Below are 19,405 nucleotides of genomic sequence, written 5' to 3' on the forward strand. Positions count from 1 at the left end.
GTTTAAAGGCTAAATCCCAGATTCTCAATTTTCTGCCTACGGTCCGTTGCCCGGTCGCCAACAAATTTGACAATACAACTATACAAGCATTGAAACAACTTGTGAATTTGTGATTGCAGATTAACACAATTTATATAGAACCCTAAATCCCTAATTTTGCTAATTTGTGTATGCTCAAATTTAATACCTCAATTTTTAGCCGTTGAGGACTAATGTGCAACGCGAACGACTACTCTTGAGAATCCAAACATTCACTCTACCGTCTTTGTCTTTGCTAAGTTGAGTGCATAAACAACACAAAGTAGCACATTCTGATGTACATTAGAAAAATAATATATCTGCGCACTAAACTATAGAAACTCTGGAAAATAAATTTATTTATTTATTGGAAGTTGAATAAAAGAGAACTCCTAAACACCATGTAGTAATTGCGACATTTTATGATCTTGAAAGTTTCAAACTGTGTATTAAACTGGAAGTATACATTCATGTATTAAAAAGCAGTTATAACAGAAGACTACCCCACAAATAAAGCTAGGAATGTTTTATAAAAAAAGAGTTCAACAAAAAGTAAAATTATGACTTCAACATCTTCCAATATCAATAGGAATAGTTAGGTAACAATAACATATAATATGCTACATTATCATACCATAATTCGAAAAATTATAAATTCAGACACAACAATGCATACATTTATAAAAATTAAAATTTTATTTTAAAAATTGTCTAAAAAAAATTAAAAAAAAAAAAAAGAAAAAAAAAGACAGTAGTCAGATCATGTGCAATTATATCATAATATGGTATTATAGAGCTAATAAATCCTAAACATGATAATGTATATACAAGTGATAACATAGTCATTTTCTTTAAAAATAGACATATAACTCACAAGTCTTGCATATATGAAGGCTGTCCTTTTCAGTTCCACCGTAGGTGCATTGATGTAAAAAAAAAATTGGTTAGAATCCGGAATAAAAGATGTTAACGGCTATGTGGGAAGCCGAAGATGAGTGGAGAAAGCAAAATCGTTGGTTCGATTCCTGGGTGTCCGATTGAGGCACCGAGTGACCAGCGTCCGGCGCAGTCAGCTCCGGCGTGGCAGTCGTGGACGATTGCGGATGGTAGTCCGAAAGGTCTGTGGAGTTTGTTAATTGAAAAGATGGGGTGGAGACCGAAAGGTCGGATAGTTATGCTGTGGGCTCGTGCCCAGCGTGCTTCATGGGCACGGATAACGGTGTCGTCAGGCACCGTTATCTTCCCTCTTTTTTTTTTTTTTAAAAAAAAAATTTAATTTCAGACCGCTTCGTTATAGGAGCATATATTCACAGCTTTGTGTTCATAATTTCATAACTGTACATTCATAATTCTATAACTGTACATTCATAATTCCGTAACTGTACATCATAATTCAATAACTGTAAATTCATAATTTTCGAAGCTCTATGTTCATAATTGTAAGTTCATAATGTCAGAGTTCTATGTTCATAATTTCATAACTGTACATTCATAATTCCATAACTGTACATTCATAATTCCATAACTGTACATTCATAATTCCATAACTGTACATTCATAATTCCATACTGTATATTCATAATTCCATACCGAACATTCATAATTTTCGAAGCTCTATGTTCATAATTGTAAGTTCATAATGCCATAACTATACATTCATAATTCTATAACTGTACATTCATAATGTCATAACTGTATATTCATAATTTCATAACGAATATGCCGTTAACGCCGTTAACAACGTTTCGAACAATTTTTTTTTTTAATTCAAACAACGTCGTTTTCACGGAAAACGACGCCGTTTTAGCGCCGTGCGCACCTGCGCATAGCATAATTTGCCCGAAAGGTCTATGGAGGTCCTGGAGGATATATAAAATTGGGTTGAGATGTATTGGGCTGAATTGATGGGAAAATGGTTGAGTATTAAATAGGCTGGGGCGTGTGGTATTTGGGTTGATTTATGGTGGTGTTGAAGTGAATTGCTATGGAGTGGGCCGTGAAGTGAATTGCTATGGTGTGTCTGTAATTTGGTACGGTATAGGCTAAATTGGAGAGCTTGGTTTGGTGGAATGGGCTGTGTGGTTTGGATTTAGTTAGTAGGCCAGCATTAAATAACATTTGGGCTTGCTGGGCTAATAGATCTATTGGGGCGTAATGTCTGGATAACAAGTCTACCAGCCCAAATTGACACTTTAATTACACGTTTAGTTCACGGAATGAATTTTAAATAAATATGAATGCTATTCCATAAAGAATGAAACAGGTAAGGAACATAACATGAATTGTATTCCATTTAAAGAATAGACTTTAATAATGTTATTATAGTGTTTAGTTTGTGTAAGAAATATAAATGAAATATATGTTTAAAATACATAAATACTTTTATACAAAATATATAATAATAATATATAATATATAATAATAATAAAATCATTATTATTACATACAATTTTTAAATAATATTATTCCATTAACCAAACACTAATATGGGTTACGGAAGCTTTAAAATGGAATTACATATGTAGATCTTGTAGAAATGTAGACAAAGGAATCTATACATTATTATAACTTATAAGTTTAAAATCTTTTGTGCTTTTAAGTCAAGAGACCAGTTTATTCCAAATTTTATCACCATCAATTTTACTGATTTCCTAAACTCAAACATTGCTATTTGTCATTTGAAGCTTCTCGTTTAACAGGGTTTTGTAGTGATTGTCTCTATATTCCAAATCCTGCATGAATTCAATCTACATGTATCAGCAAAAGTTAGCTAACTTAGAAATAAAATTATATGCACAAATTAGAGAAAAATTGGCCCAACTGCTCAAAGCGCACAGATTGCATTAAACTGCACAAAACCTTCTAAAGATCTTTAGAGAAAAATAAATAAATAAAGACTAACTGCAGCATGGCATCAGGTTTGACTGGGTCCAGATAAGAATAAAAGATTAAAAGGAATAAGAGGCTGCAGTAAAACAACAAAGGATTGCTTCTATAATCAACACGCCTTGCAATTGCTGTTTAGTGAACCAAAGTACCAAACTACTCCCGCTGCAGTTCTACTGATTTCAATAGTTTATTACCTATTGCCCTATGCAACTTGTTGTACAAAAGTGCAGACTATTAGACTAATACAACCCATTACTTTTATTTCAGAAATATCAGTTAAAATGGAATTATACCAAAAAAAAAAAAAAAAAAAAAAAAAACGAACTATCAAGAAGAACATGAGGCACCTCATGATGGCATGAAGGTTAACTAGATAATACACGATAATAATGGGAAACACATGAGCATACAAGTTCAGAGTCATGATCATCTGAAAAGGAAATTGAAAATTGGAAAATGATGCATGTGCAAGCTCTTTCTTCTGAAGCTGTGGTTTGCGGCAGGGCCTTGATGTTCAACAATAAGCATGTGGGTGTGCGTGAACTGTGAAGCCAGTACTCTAACTTGATTAATTAAGTTGTGCAAAACCTTGAGAGTAATCCCATAATTAATTTGAAAGAACAAAAGCATATTTTAAAAGAAAAACAATATCGTATATTTAAAACTCTCTCAATAACAGATGCTAACAGTCAAATTACAAAAAAACATTGAAATATACAGATTAAAGGAATAATAAATTAACGTACAACAGTGAACAAAAGCAAGAAGTAGACAATGATTTGTAAAAAGAAAGAGGATATTCCATAATTCTTTCCACCTGCATTTACAGCACTACCTCCAGCTGAAAATAATTAAAGGTCAAAAGTTAGTTAGATATCAATTAACAAAAAGAAGAATGCTACGTACATCTCCAAAAGAGTTTTTGTAGTAAATGTTTTGAAAGTTTTTGTAGTAAATGTTTTTTTGGGGGGGATCAGCCGCAGATTTTTTTAAAAAATATTTTCCTCCCTGCGCATTATGCGCACCATGCTCAATTAGAGGGCACGTTCCCCAACATTTTTTTAATTGACAGACTTTTTTTTTTCTCCCTCACCCTTTTAGATGACCTGAAAAATCTTTTAAAAAATCTTCAGATTATCTATAATATTTTTCTCTTGACATGAATTGAACAATTAAATTCATTTTTTAGCACCAAATGAATTGAAGTAACCTTAGGAAGAGAGGAAAAAAAAAAAAAAAACATTTTCCTTAACAAAATGGATCATTACCGCACTCTCTTGTGGAATTAATAGTAGTGGAGCAGATGCAGGACGTCCCTTGAGTCTCGACGTCAAAACCGCAAATACCCCCGGAGTTGGTGCAGCGTTCACACCCAGTGTCTGGGACGCTGAAAGATAACTTGATCCCATAAAGCCAATCAAGCGGCCCCACGCCCTTCAAGTCATCGGTATTGTACACGCTGGTATAATGCGTGCAGTCCAGTATATTGATGCTCATGTACTTGAGGGTATCGTAGCCGGTGAAGCAGCATGGCGGGGTGGTGTTGGACAGCAGGTGGAAGAGCTTGAAGGAAGTGCAGGCTCCGTAGAGCTCGTCGCAGGAATGGCCGGAGAAATTGAAGCAGAGGTTCTTGTAGCGGTTGAGAACAGGGGAGTCGACGGAGCAGTTGAGGAGCGCGAATACGGTGTCGGGGGAAGGAGGGATGATGGCCGACTGGAGGTCGGTCATGAGGAAGTCATGGTGTGGCTGGAGGATGGAGCAGGTGGACATGGCTGGGTCAAAGATGAGCATGCTGCTGTGTTCGTAATCTATTGACTGGACCTTGTAGCTGCCGGATGGAGTTAAGAAGAAGAGATCGGTGGAGGAGCAGTTGAGCATATGTCGATATTGGGGGGCGCCGCAACCGTCGTCTATGCCGAAAGGGTATTTTATGAGAATGTTGTCGCAGAAGTTGCGGCACGTTATTGCAGCAGCGTTTTGCAACACCGCACTAGGAGTAATCATAACCACAAGAGCTAAGACGAAGAAAGTAGTAGGCACCCGCACTACTATTTGCGATGGAAATATCCTTCTTCGGACGAATAACATTGCCATTATATTCTTGTGCTGTGCTCTTGAGCTTCAGCTAGCCAACCTCACCCGTCTGCTAATTAACGGATGAAGAATTTCAGGAATCGATGGTGTGTTTCCGGATAATGCGGATTTGCTAGCCCACTTTCCAGTTATGACGCTCCACTCGCACACATATCAATGCACTGTACTATCTTTCTTGAGTACAGCCTGGTAGGGAGCTTTGTGGGCTCCCGAACGTTGAAAAAGAGGACAACAAGCTACTGAAGATGTAAATGCAAAGAAATTATGGTATTCGTGTACGTACCCCATCACAAGGTGAATGCAAAGTCAACACAGAAAGAAGTTTTTTTTTTTTTTTGAAGAGCACAATTATTTCTTCACACGGGAGTGATTATAACAGTCTACATTAAAATGGGTAACTACAAATCTCTGCCAGTGTTACATATGTCGTTAATCATAATCCTCTTTTGAAAATTTAGGATAAGGGATATTGGCCCTGTTTGGTAAAATGGCTGATAACATTAGCTGATTGTATAAAAGTGTTTGGTAAATTAGCTGTTAGCTGATAGCTGTTTGGTATAATTTCTTTTCTCAAAAAGTTAATTGAAAAAGTTGTTTGGAGTAGCTTTTTAAATTTTAGCCTTTTGAAGTTGCAAAAAGTTAATTAACCAAACATTTATATTGATATTTTAACTAAATCAAATAATTAATAATTGTCAAATAAGTCAAAATTGACCTATAGGCTAATTTTTTACCATACAGGGCCATAAATTTTAGGATAATATCATTATGAAATAAAACTTAATAAACAAGAAGATTTAATATGATAACACGTACATCTTAATCGGGAAGTCATACATAAAAATTTTAACAAATACAAGATTCAACTAGGCCTATTACATATTCATACATCAACCTTAACTTGTATAGCAATTTTATGAAAAAGTTTACAAGATTCAATTTGTACTAATTTGACAATTATATAAAATTCACCTACTTGATTAATCCACACTATTTATACGGTATAATTTATGGGATTAACTTCTCCTAACAATACGCAATTTAACACATTAAATATGAAGTTTGAATACATTTTCCTTGTGCTCTTGTCTCTTGAAATCTACTATCTACTATACTATACTAATAAGAGCCCAAGAGAGTTAGGCCTATAATGAGTAGAAAAAATGGCGGTCACAGATTTTAATCAAATGAATGGCTCAGATTAATTAAAAGATTGATCAGATTTAAATTTTATACTAAAATTTCCTAAAATACCCACACACCGTTACTAATTCCGTTAAAATTTTAAGAATTGTCGTTAGTTCACCGTTAACTTACTCATTGATTTCAATAAAAAAATGTCTTAGGTTCGAACCTCATCCCAATCAAAGTTGGCATAATTAGTACTCTATTTTACTCTTATTAAATTATTATATAAATAATAATTTAGGAGTTACAATAAAAAATAATACATATTCATTTCTTTAATTTAGAATTATGTGTCCACAATGTCTTTATTCAAAAAAAAAATTATTCATTATCAATCAATTAAATAAGAGAAATAATTTTATTAGTTATATTGTCTTTATTTTTCTTCAATATAAAAATTCTTTATATTCAAATTTATTAATTGATTATATTCGCTACATTATCCTTACAATGTCTTTATTCAGTGAAAAAAAATTTATTAATTATCAATAAATTAATTAAAAGAAATATTTTCATTAGTTATATTGTCTTTATTTTTCTCAAATGTAAAAATTTTTACATTCAAATTCATCAATTGATTATATTCACTACATTATCTATTATCTTTTTTGTGCACTATTTTTCTAATTAAATATCAAAGTTATAATACAAAATAATGCTATATATTTATTTACCAAGTATTTTATTAATACCATGACAAAATTAAAAAAAATATAATTAATAAAGTCAACCATATTAACTACTTGAGAGATTTTGTGACAACAAGAGTATTCAAATCACACAACAAATTGAAGTGAGAACTACCTCGCAATGTCCTTGTTTGACAATCAGCAGTTAGCGGTTAACGTTAGCGGATTTGACCAGCGAATTTATTTAATTATTAACATTGGGTAGAAAAAATGACCGCCAAATTATTAAATCAAATGAATGGTTCATATTGTTCAGGTTTTAATTTTTTCTTTTAAGATTTTCTAATTTATCCTTAATTATATGATTATCCATTTAACTTTTCCGTTAATTCACCGTTAGTCTAATTCTAATATTAAAGTTTTAATAGAACTTAACCACAAATCCTAATGTCGGAATCTCCTCAAACAATATTAGTATATATTTAATATTTTATGTCCTAATTTTTATTTGTTCTCCCTTATGTCCCGTATTTGGTTTCAACGATACCTATACAATTATTTTATTGACAATTATAATCAATCTTGACTATATTATCTTGCATTTGTAAACTTAGAATTACCTATTTAACCCGCACGGGCTTAGCTCAATGGTTTAGTGGGTTGTATTTGGGAGAAGAGACGAAGGTTTGAACCTCGGCGGCGGCAGTGCGGGAATTATGTCCAAAGTGGGCAGATTCCTTGTGCGTATCAGCATTTGGCCATGTCTGCTGAACCATTGAGTCACCGTGATTTATAACTTCCCACAATACTCTGTCGGGTCGGAGTGTGGGGGGCTCTTGGGGTTGGGATCAACCTTTAGGAGAAGAATTACCTATTTAAATACGCAAATTCAACCTTCAATTATCTATGCATGAACAATTTCAATATAATCCTGTCTTAATATACTTTAAAGTACTTATTTAAAAAAAACATTGGGCATTATCCCAATCGCGCAATGCGCGTAAAAAACTAGTAATCTCTATAAACTTCACATCCTTCAACCTTTACAACACCTCCTTTTATAGGTATACATATCTTGAACCATAATAATAGATTAATAGAGGGAAGAAAATAGTATAATAGAGGATAAATAAGGAAAATCATTAAAAAAAAAAAATTAAATCAAAATAATATGAACAATTCATTTCAAAAAATAATTACACCAACCTTTTTTATAACTTTACTAAAAATCGGTTGAAAAATATGGTTACTAAAAATTCGAGGTTAGCTAAAGTTCTAAACCAATTAAACCGGTTGAAACTCAAAAAAAAAAAAATGAAAAGACAAAAAATTTCATTACTAAAAATATGAAAAGTCATTAGAAGGATTAAAAGTGTCCAAAAAATAATAGTCTGGAATGTTAAATGACAAAAACGATAACCTGGGACTAAATTTCGAATTGTCACCAAAGACAATGGACCTCTGATGGAATTAACTATTATTATAATTGTTATTTTAATATAAATATTAATTATTATCGTCATTAAAGTAACAAATATTTAAAAAATATTGTACTCGGTAATAGATTTATGTTTATATTTTTGTAGTGAAACAGCCAAAAAATAAACATATATATATATATATATATATATATATATATATATATATATATATATATATATATATATTTTGCAATTAGGCTACTCAACTTAAAAAAAAATTAATTAGACCATTCAACATGGTAAAATCACACAATTTGTCCCAAGTGACATGCAGTGCCATGTTACCAACAGGTAATTAGCAAAAAAAAAGTTTTTTTTAAAGGGTCTCTGATCGTCTCCATGGATCTGGAGACAAAAGACAGCCACAGACGCAATGCCAACAACGAGAGAGAGAGACAGACGCTGACTGTCATGGAGAGAGAGAGAGAGATGTCACCAGCAGGAACCAGCATTGCAGAGTCGGTGATCGGAGTAGCACCACTGCCAAGGCCGAACATCTTACCGCCGACGCGTCGCCATTCGCCTCACGATCGCTGCCCACCGTCCGTTGTCGCAACGCCAGCCAATCGACGATTTACAGAACACCCAAAGCTTCGTCATCGTGTTTCTTCGAGTTCCGTAGCCGCCACTACTCCTGGTCGTAACGCCGCCCGTCGCCGGGAAGCCCAACCTCGCCACCATTGTCCCCTCTTTCGCTTCCATATCCATGGAGACAAGACATTCTCCATGGATTTGCGGGTCACTTGGGACAATTTGCAAAGTTTTACAATGTTGAATGGTTTAATTGTACTTTTTTTTAGTTGCGTGGCCCAATTGCATTGTGACACGTAGGTTAATTTGAACCTTATTCATTTATTTTTTTAAATTAATCAATTTTTGGAAGCTATTTCTCACAAAACATTATTTGTGTTCCCAAATGAACCTAATGGCCAGTTTGGTTTGTGAAAAAATAAAAATAAAAATCGAGGAATAAAATTTAAAATTCATGAAAACAAATTATTAGGGATATTACTTTCAAAAAAAAAAAAAATTATTAGGGATATTGATTGTAATTTTGGGTTGCGGAATAATGTTGATTATATTATTTGGTTGGATTTGAAATGGTAATAAATAATAAATAATAAATATAAATATAAAATTCAATATGTTCCATCTATATCTATATCTATATATATATAAAAGTAAAATCCTCCTAACAATTTTTCCCCCCAAAACTTTTGTAGTAAAACTTATTTGGTAAGTAAATGTCAAATGAAAAATAAATAAATAAAATCCTCCTAACAAATTTCCCCCCCAAAACTTTTGTAGTAAAACTTATTTGGTAAGTAAATGTCAAATGGAAATTAAATAAATAAATAATAATAATAATAATAATAATAATAATAATGTTATTACCTTAAATAAATAAATTATTATACTTTCCCTTAAATAAATAAATTATTATACTTTCCTTTTGAATTAGTATTTTCTACCTATAAATACAAGAGCTTCTTCAATCAAAGAATCTCAAACTCATCTTTCTGCTTTCTTTTTGTATGAATTTTCTACATTTTTCTAACTATATTCTCACGTACTTCAATATGTTTTGCAGTTTGGACATCATGAATAGCTTCATCAACGATATCCTCTTGAAGCTTGCCCAAGAGGTGACTCGCTTGGCCCACTACAACAAGAAGCCGATAATCACTTCCCGCGAGATTCAGATCCGCATGAGATTGGTTCTTCCTGGCGAATTGGTAAAGCACGTTGTCTCTCTAAAAACACTAAAGCAGTCACCATATTTACAAGCTCTTAGATGAAATCATTTAAATCTATGTTTCCTTTTTATATAATCTCAATTAGGGGTTAATAGATGTAAAGTAACTTGGATTTGAGTTTAATTTCATATTATTCTTCCAAAAGGTTTAATTTCATATTATAAGTATTGTTATCTACCTTCAACTATCAGTGAATCGATTAGCATTCTCAAAAAAAAAAAAAAAAAAAATTGAATGTCTATATCTACGTGCATTTAAGATGCAACATGTGTATGATTCATTAGGCTTTGAGGCAGAAGAACACATCTGGGTACATTGCATATTAGTGGATCTGTATCTCATTGCAAAAAAATATCCATACAATTAATTAATTAATATAATTACAATTATCATTATTCTAATTCAAAAAAAAAACTAAAGAATTAATTGTAATAATAAAATTTTTTATTAATATTCTGTTACTAATTGACACAGAAATCAGACCAAAAGAAAAACGAAATTAATATTAAAAATGGACTCGAATAAAAAAATGTGCTTAATAAGTAAATAACTAATTTGCTAGACAGAAAATTTGGGTAAAGGAAAAAGAAAATGATTATTAAACATTGTACCAGATTGTTTTTATGATTGAAAATGAATATTACAAACGTACCAGATTGTTTTTATGACCAGAAATAAGAATGAATTTTACACACGAGAATCTATTATTAATATTCTGTTATACTAATAGGCATGGGAATCATGCCAAATGAAAAAAGGATTTAATATTAAAAATTTATTGGAAATATAACACAGTTTTCCCTACGAAAAAAATTAGTAACCACCAAATGAAATATTAGGAAAAAATTATGAAGAAAAAAGAAATGGAAACAAATATTAACTCTTTCTATGAATGAAAAAAGGAAATGAATATATCCATATTTCACTTTTAAAATATAATCAGTAATTATATTATTATAATTATATTAATTATTTATGAAGAAAAAGGAAATGAATATGAAAGGAAAAAAATAAAATTTAGACACGAAAATCTATTATTAATATTCTGTTACTAACAGACACGGAAATTAGGCCAAATGAAAAAAAAAAGATTTAATATTAAAAATTTATTGAAAATATAACACCGTTTTCTTTACGAAAAAATTAGTAACCACCACGTGAAATATTATAAAAAAATTACGTGGAAAAAAGAAATGAAAATGAATATTAACTCTTTCTATGAGTGAAAAAGGAAATGAATATATTCATATTTCACTTAAAATATAATCAGTAATTATATGATTATAGTTATTATAATTATATTAATTATTTATGAAGGAAAAATGAAATGAATATATTAATAAGTTTACTGGAAATATAATCAGTAATTATATTTTTATAATTATATTACTTTTTAATTATGTGGAAATGAATATTAATTCTTTTTATGAACGAGAAAGGAAATGAATATTTCACAAAGAAATCTGTTATTAATATCATGTTACTAATCGAAATGAAAATCAGGCCAATTAATCGACAATTATTAAGAAAAATGAATAAAAATCAATATTAATTCTTTTTATGAAGGAAAAAAAAAAAGAAATAAATATATTCAAAAGGAAATGAAATATGAAGAAAAACGAATGAATATGTTTATATTTCACTAAGAATATAACACAGTTTTTGGCACAGAAATAAGACCAAAAGAAAAAAGAAATTAATATTAAAAATGGACTCGAATTAAAAAAAAAAAAAAGTGCTTAATAAGTAAATAACAAATTTGCTACACAGAAAATTAGGGTAAAGGAAAAAGGAAATGATTATTAAACACATACCAAATTGTTTTTGTGATTGAAAATGAATATTACAAACGTACCACATTGTTTTTATGACCAGAAATAGGAATGAATTTTACACACGAAAATCTATTATTAATATTATGTTACTAATAGGCATGGGAATCATTCCAAATGAAAAAAGGATTTAATATTAAAAATTTATTGGAAATATAACACAATTTTCCCTACAAAAAAAATTAGTAACCACCAAATGAAATATTAGGAAAAAATTATGAAGGAAAAAGAAATGGAAACAAATATTAACTCTTTCTATGAATGAAAAAGGAAATGAATATATCCATATTTCACTTAAAATATAATCAGTAATTATATTATTATAATTATATTAATTATTTATGAATGAAAAAGGAAATGAATATGAACAGAAAAAATGAATTTTACACACAAAAATCTATTATTAATATTTTGTTACTAATAGACACAGGAATCAGGCCAAATGAAAAAAAGATTTAATATTAAAAATTTATTGGAAATATAACACCGTTTTCCCTACGAAAAAATTAGTAACCACCACATGAAATATTAGGATAAAATTATGAAGGAAAAATAAATGGAAATGAATATTAACTCTTTCTATGAGTGAAAAAGGAAATGAATATACTCATATTTCATTTAAAATATAATCAGTAATTATATGATTATAATTATTATACTTATATTAATTATTTATGAAGAAAAAATGAAATGAATATATTAATATTTTATTAGAAATATAATCAGTAATTATATTTTTATAATTACATTATTTTTTAATCAGAAAGGAAATGAATATTTCAAACAGAAATCCGTTATTAATATCCTAATCGACATGGAAATCAGGCCAATTAATCGACAATTATTAGGAAAAATGAATAGAAATAAATATTAATTCTTTTTATGAAGGAAAAAAAAAAAGAAATGAATATACTCAAAAGGAAATGAAATATTAAGAAAAACGAATGAATATGTTTATATTTTACTGAAAATATAACACAGCTTTTAAAATTTTTAAATATAAATCTATTAATACAAATTATAATGAATGAATTATATTATAGAATTTTTATATATACATATTAATAAATATTATGTGTGTACACAATGTATTATTCAATCATATAAGGATATGCGTCCGATTAGAGTTTATATTTATTCATACAAAATTTAGAATTTACATTTTTATTGATTTCTAAGTACAATTTTCTTAGTTATTATTATTAATATTTTTGAAATTATAATATATATATGAAATACAATTTGTAATAAATCAATTTAATTTTATAAATTTTTTCTATAAACTTATCTAAATATGTACATGATTAGATATTATACTAACCATACAGTATTTTAATTTTAATTTTGTATGTTATGAAAATAGATACTTGACCAAGTATATAAAAGTCCAACTATATTATTATATTGTACATTTTAAAATCTTTTTATTTTTCTAATTTAATTTTAAATTCATAATAACAAAAAAAATTCTCGAGTAAAACACTATATTTTAAAAAATATAATTTGATAAATATCATCAATTAATTAATACAATATCATTTATGTTTGTAATAATTAAAGAAAAAAATAAATAATTCAAATATGTGAACCAATAATTTCAAAATGAAATTAATATATAGTTACAAATAAATATAGTATGAGTGCATTTACTTTAATTAGTTTTAATTCCCTTAATGATATGACTTTTCTTTATCAGTTGTTTATGGGAGGCTAAGGGAGTGTTGAGTTGGTGGAATTTTTATTTTTTTTAAATACTTACTAATAAAAAATAATTTTAAAATATTTTGTAACCCCTCATACCATTTGTAGATCTTATATTTTTTAAACAATAAAATTTGATAAATATCATAAATTAATTAGTACAATATCATTTATGTTTATAAATTATAATAATTAAAAACAAATTCAAATATGTGAACCAATGATTTCAAAATGAAATTATTATACAGTTACAAATAAATATAGCATGATTAGATTTACTTTAATTAATTTTAATTTCCTTAATGAAATGACATTTCTTTGTCAGTTTTTTTTTTTTTTTTATGGGAGGCTAAGGGAGTGTTTGGATTGTTGAAAAATATTTTAAAATAAAAATACATACAAATAAAAAATAATTTAAAATATTTTTTAACCCCTCATAACATGTGTAAATGTTATATATTTTTAAAAATACAATTTAGTAAATATCAAATTTTGTGTTTATAATAGTTAAAGAAAAAATAAATAATTCAAAAATGTGAACCAATGATTTCAAAATGAAATTAATATACAATTACAAATAAATATAGCATGATTAGATTTACTTTAATTAGTTTTAATTTTCTTAATGAAATGACTTTTCTTTATCAGTTTTTTTTTTTTATTTTTTTTTTTATTTTTATGGGAGCCTAAGGGAGTGTTTATCATGCTGGAAAATATTTTAAAATAAAAATACATGCTAATAAAAAATAATTTGAAATATTTTTTAACACCTCATAACATGTGCAAATGTTATATAAATACAATTTGATAAATATCATAATTTTTGTTTATAATAGTTAAAGAAAAAAATAAATAATTCAAAGATGTGAACCAATGATTTCAAAATGAAATTAATATACAGTTACAAATAAATATAGCATGATTATATTTACTTTAATTAGTTTTAATTTTCTTAATGAAATAACTTTTATTTTTCAGTTTTTTATTAGAGACTAAGGGAGTGTTTGGGTTGCTGGAAAATATTTTAGAAATAAAAATACTTACTAATAAAAAATAATTTTAAAATATTTTTAATCCCTAAACATGAGAAAATTTTACATTTAAAAAAAATACAATTTGATAAATATTATAAATTAATTATTGCAATATCATTTATGTTTACAACGAGAATAATTAAAGAAAAAATAAATAAATCAAATATGTGAACCAATGATTTCAAAATGAAATTAATATAATATGATTAGATAAAGTGACTAATTCCCCTCTTTTGGGTGAAAGGGCTGGCCTGGAGATTTAAAGTTGCTCAATTCCCAAAGGCAATGATCAAATCCTTGTCTTTGGTTAATAAGGATGGATGCGTCCCTTCCACTCAACCACACCCTCCAAGTTCTTAGTGAAATGACTTTAATAAAAGTAAAATCCTCCTTTACAACATCCCAACCCAAATTAATATGAATATTAATTAATTAGTAAAAAATAATAAAGCTTAATTGGTAACAAAATTTTATATGAAAATTAACTAATATCTAATGAATTGTTACCACAGATTAAAGTCAATATGTATATAAAAATGAAAAATGGTTACCAAATTATGAGAACAATTAAATTATTATAATTATAAAAATAATGGATACAAATTCTACGTAACAAATGAGAAAATTCGTTTGAAATTCTGCGTAATTTAATAAACAAATAATAATTTATTAATTATTATTTACACCAATTTATACTATTAATAAAAGTAAAATTATCATCTTCAACATTCCCGCCCAAATGAATATGAATATTAATTAATTGGTAAAAAAAAAATTAATAAAGCTTAATTGGTAACAAAATTTTATATGAAAATTAACTAATATCTAATGAATTTTTATCACACATTGAAGTCAATGTGTACTTAAAAATGGATTTTGTTTATAATAATTTATTAATTATTATTTACACCAATCTATATTTATACTATTAATAAAAGTAAAATCTTCAATTAAAATGTCTTTCGCCCTTCTAATACGAGATTGCCATTCAAGTTCTAACGAAAACAATTCACGTTGATGCTCGCATATGCCATGACTATCAACAAAAGTCAGGGTCAAACTCTAACTCGCGTTGAGTTATTACTAAAACAACTCGTCTTTAATCACAGTTTATTGTATGTGAATTTTTCCCGAGTCATCCATCCTGATGGTCTGATGGTTTTAACTCTAGACGAGAATGGATAAAATTCCGTTACTACTACCAATGTTGTCTACAAAGAGATTTTCAATAATGTATAATTCAAGTTATTGATATTATGGTTTTTTATATACAAAGATGACAAAATTGCTATATATCTACATAGAAAATATATCTTCCGTATAAATAATTTATATAACTGAGTTGCTAGACAACGAGCTAATTAGTCCAATTAATACAAATTATAAACACTGATATATAAAATCTCTAAAGTTGCAACACCGAATGCGTATATCTACACGTTAACTATTAATTGGGCAATTATTTACTCGAATTCAAGTATTGATAACATCAGAAAACATAATCGGTGCAACTCAATTCTTCAATTATATTTTATAATATTCGATGTTATAATTTATACAATTGTATATCGATCTAAATATTTTTAAAATATTATAACAAATTCACTCCGTGCAACGCACGGGCGCAAATACTAGTACACAATAATAATGATTATATTATTATTTTATTACAATAAGATAATAAATATTTTAGCAATATTTAAATAAGTATTATTTGATCACTTTGATCTTCAAAGTCCAAACTGTACATAGTACAATCAGGTCATTCGAGGATAATTTGGTATAACTTTATTTTTAAATGTCTCAAAAGGAAAGATACCTAAGATAAATATAGAAAATATTTTTTTCAAATTTTAAAAAGATGTAGGTTCATTTAGAAACAAATTTGAATATTAATTACCAAAATGGTCAATTGACTATAGCGACATTATTATATTGGTAATTGACTATTTGTTTGACAAATTAAGTCTCTTAACTTTAAAAATCTTAACCAATTTGGTCATTCGTTAGTTTTGTCGTTAAACTTCTGTTAACTTGGTACCAGATTGATAATTTTACTATAGTCAAGTGACCATTTCAGTAATTAACTTTACAGGGCGTTTGGTTGGAGGGATTTTAAATTCCCTTCCCACTTAATTCCCACCTAATTCCAAAGGCCATTAAATTTCGTAATTTGGTTGGAGGGAATTGCAATTCCCCCATTTTCATGGAATTAAAATCACATGTCCCCCTGGTATTTTAATTCCTGGAAAAAAAAAAAAGAAAGTGATGAGTCAAAATTACCCCATCATTTTTTAACCTAAAATTAATGTCTAACAACAATAATGGACATTTTTTACTTTATACTACTTATTCTCTTTCAATTACCATGTATACCAAACATTGGAATTGAAATTTCCAGTAATTCTATTCCTGTCAACCAAACACTGGATGACTGGAATTTAAATTCTCACTTTATTCCCAGTAATTCAACTCCCATGGAATTACAATTCCTTTCCCACATAATTCCACCCCTCCAACCAAACGCCCTGTTAGGGGTGGCAATTCGGTTCGATTTTTAATAATAATAATAATAATAATAATAATAATAATAATAATAAGTAAATCCAAGACCCTTGTTGTCTGCTTTGTCGTTTAGCTTATATTATCATTGGTATATTTCTCATAAATATTTTATAACAAAATAGTAAACATCAGTTCGCTTTGTTATGTATTAGACTTTAGATTTATACGAGAGATACCAATGAAAATATGAGCTGAACGATAAATGATGCATCAAGGGATTTAGATTTACTTATTATTATTATTATTATTATTATTATTATTATTATTATTATTATTATTATTATTATTATTATTATATTTTAAATAAAATCGAACGGTATTTCCTTGTAGTTTTTAACCAAATAGTTCGGTATACAATAATTCATTACCGTTCGGTTGTTCGGTACGGTTCGGTTTGAAAAAATCGAACCAAATTGCCACCCCTAAAGTTAATTATTGAAATAGTCACTTGACTATAGCAAAATTACCAATTTGGTCCCAAGTTAACGAAAGTCTAACGGCAAAACTAATGAATGACTACATTGGTTAAGATTTTTAAAGTTGAGGGACTTAATTAGTTAAAAAAAATAATCGAATATCAAATTGATAATTTTAGTCAATGGACCATTTTGGTAATTAACCCTAATTCGAAATTCCTCAACTTTTTAAAAATGTTTTTCCAGCAAACCAAGCCACTAAATGACACTGAATTATATTCCTAAAAGAGTAAATACCCACAATGATCCTTCGACTATAGTTAAATTCACAAATTAGTCATCGACTATTAATTTGAACAAATAAAGTCCTTGACTTTGCAATTTCTATCCAACATAGTCTTTGTTAATTCCATCGTCAATTGACCGTTAAACCCAAGGATAAACTCATAATTTCACATGCTTCTCGCCTTTGCACTTCACCTGTTCGCTAAGTACAGACATTGTTCCTCTTCTTCCGACGAGGCATCAAATCAGCAAAGATTGATGGCGGCTAGCAGACTGTGCAACAACAAAGATGAAGCCATCGCCTCCCTTCGTCGGAGTTCTGTACCCGTAGCTTCTCTGCTTCTCTCCAAGCAACAACAATATTATCAGAGACAAAATCACTGATTATCAGGTCCACAGACTACATCAACCATCTTTTATGCATCTAATATTTTGTCCTTCAACCTCTCAATCATACAACCCAAAAAAAAAAAATTGGAAGATGCAAGGACTGTGATCTTCCAATGGCAGCATTGCTCTTCCACTACCTCTTCAGAAACCAAAAATAGTTAAGCGTCATCCAAACCTTTTGCTTCTGCATTGTCCCTTATAGCACAAGTATTTATAAATATAATCTCTACATTCTTTGGAACATCCGCAACTTTGCCATATCTAGCTTTCTTCATTATAGATAAACTATCATAAAAAAGCTTTCCCCCTGCCCAGAAAATCAGCCATACAATCCGTTAATATGTCATCAACCCAAAACCCATTTGCGTCCCAGCCCAAGAAAATAATTCGAGTGTATTAGTCCTATTCAATTCCCTATAATTCATCAACACTCGCAAGACGGCATTAGAATTAATATTGTGCTTAAAATCAGTCAAGAGCTCAACAATCGTTATCCATCGTTAAACTTCGCCGGTGATGAAGCTGCTTCGCCACCAATACTGCCCATATCTGAACCGTAGAACCTAACCACACAACAATGGCTGCAAAATCAGCCAAGCTACGTGTCATCTCTGTCGCTGGTTTAATTTCGACTGAAATTTATTGATGAAGAAGCCCGCATGTACCTTTCCAGTGTCCTGCATTCGTCCATGTATTCGTCAATAATCCTGGAGCTCAATGTTGTTTCTCGAGCCGGCTACCGTCCGTAGGGGTGTACAAACTACAGATAATTTTCGGTTAACCGACCGAACCGACAAAATTCGGTTAACCGTTTTTGAACCGAACTTTTTTGGTTCGGTTAATGGTTAACAGAATTTTAAAACTTCGGTTAACGGTTAATTCGGTTTGAAAGGTCGGTTAACCGAAGTTTTTAATATATATATAAATAATAAAATAAATATAAATACTAATTTGAAATTATGGATGTGTGGAGTTTATAATCAATGTTTTGTATATTTTGTTATGAATTTATTAAGATATGTATTTTATTTTAATTGGATTTATTATTTTAGATGTTATTTTTAGAATTTTAAATTTTAGCTTTAAAAAGTTCGGTTAATCAGTTAACCGACCAATTAACCGAAAA

The 19,405-nt window shown here is 29.0% G+C and overlaps 1 protein-coding gene across 1 annotated transcript; it reads right to left on the reverse strand.

Annotated features, from left to right (window-relative positions):
- Positions 1-3,542: 3,542 nt before the first annotated feature.
- On the reverse strand, positions 3,543-5,226 carry LOC109169753. The gene is made up of 2 exons (XM_019318647.1): positions 4,176-5,226; positions 3,543-3,748 (listed from the first exon to the last, which is right to left on the reverse strand). Exons 1-2 carry the CDS (start codon positions 4,999-5,001, stop codon positions 3,645-3,647), a joined length of 930 nt encoding a protein of 309 aa, XP_019174192.1. The 5' UTR covers positions 5,002-5,226; the 3' UTR covers positions 3,543-3,644.
- Positions 5,227-19,405: the final 14,179 nt, after the last annotated feature.

This window comes from Ipomoea nil, unplaced genomic scaffold, assembly GCF_001879475.1.
Source record: "Ipomoea nil cultivar Tokyo-kokei standard unplaced genomic scaffold, Asagao_1.1 scaffold3321, whole genome shotgun sequence".
NCBI lineage: Eukaryota > Viridiplantae > Streptophyta > Magnoliopsida > Solanales > Convolvulaceae > Ipomoea > Ipomoea nil.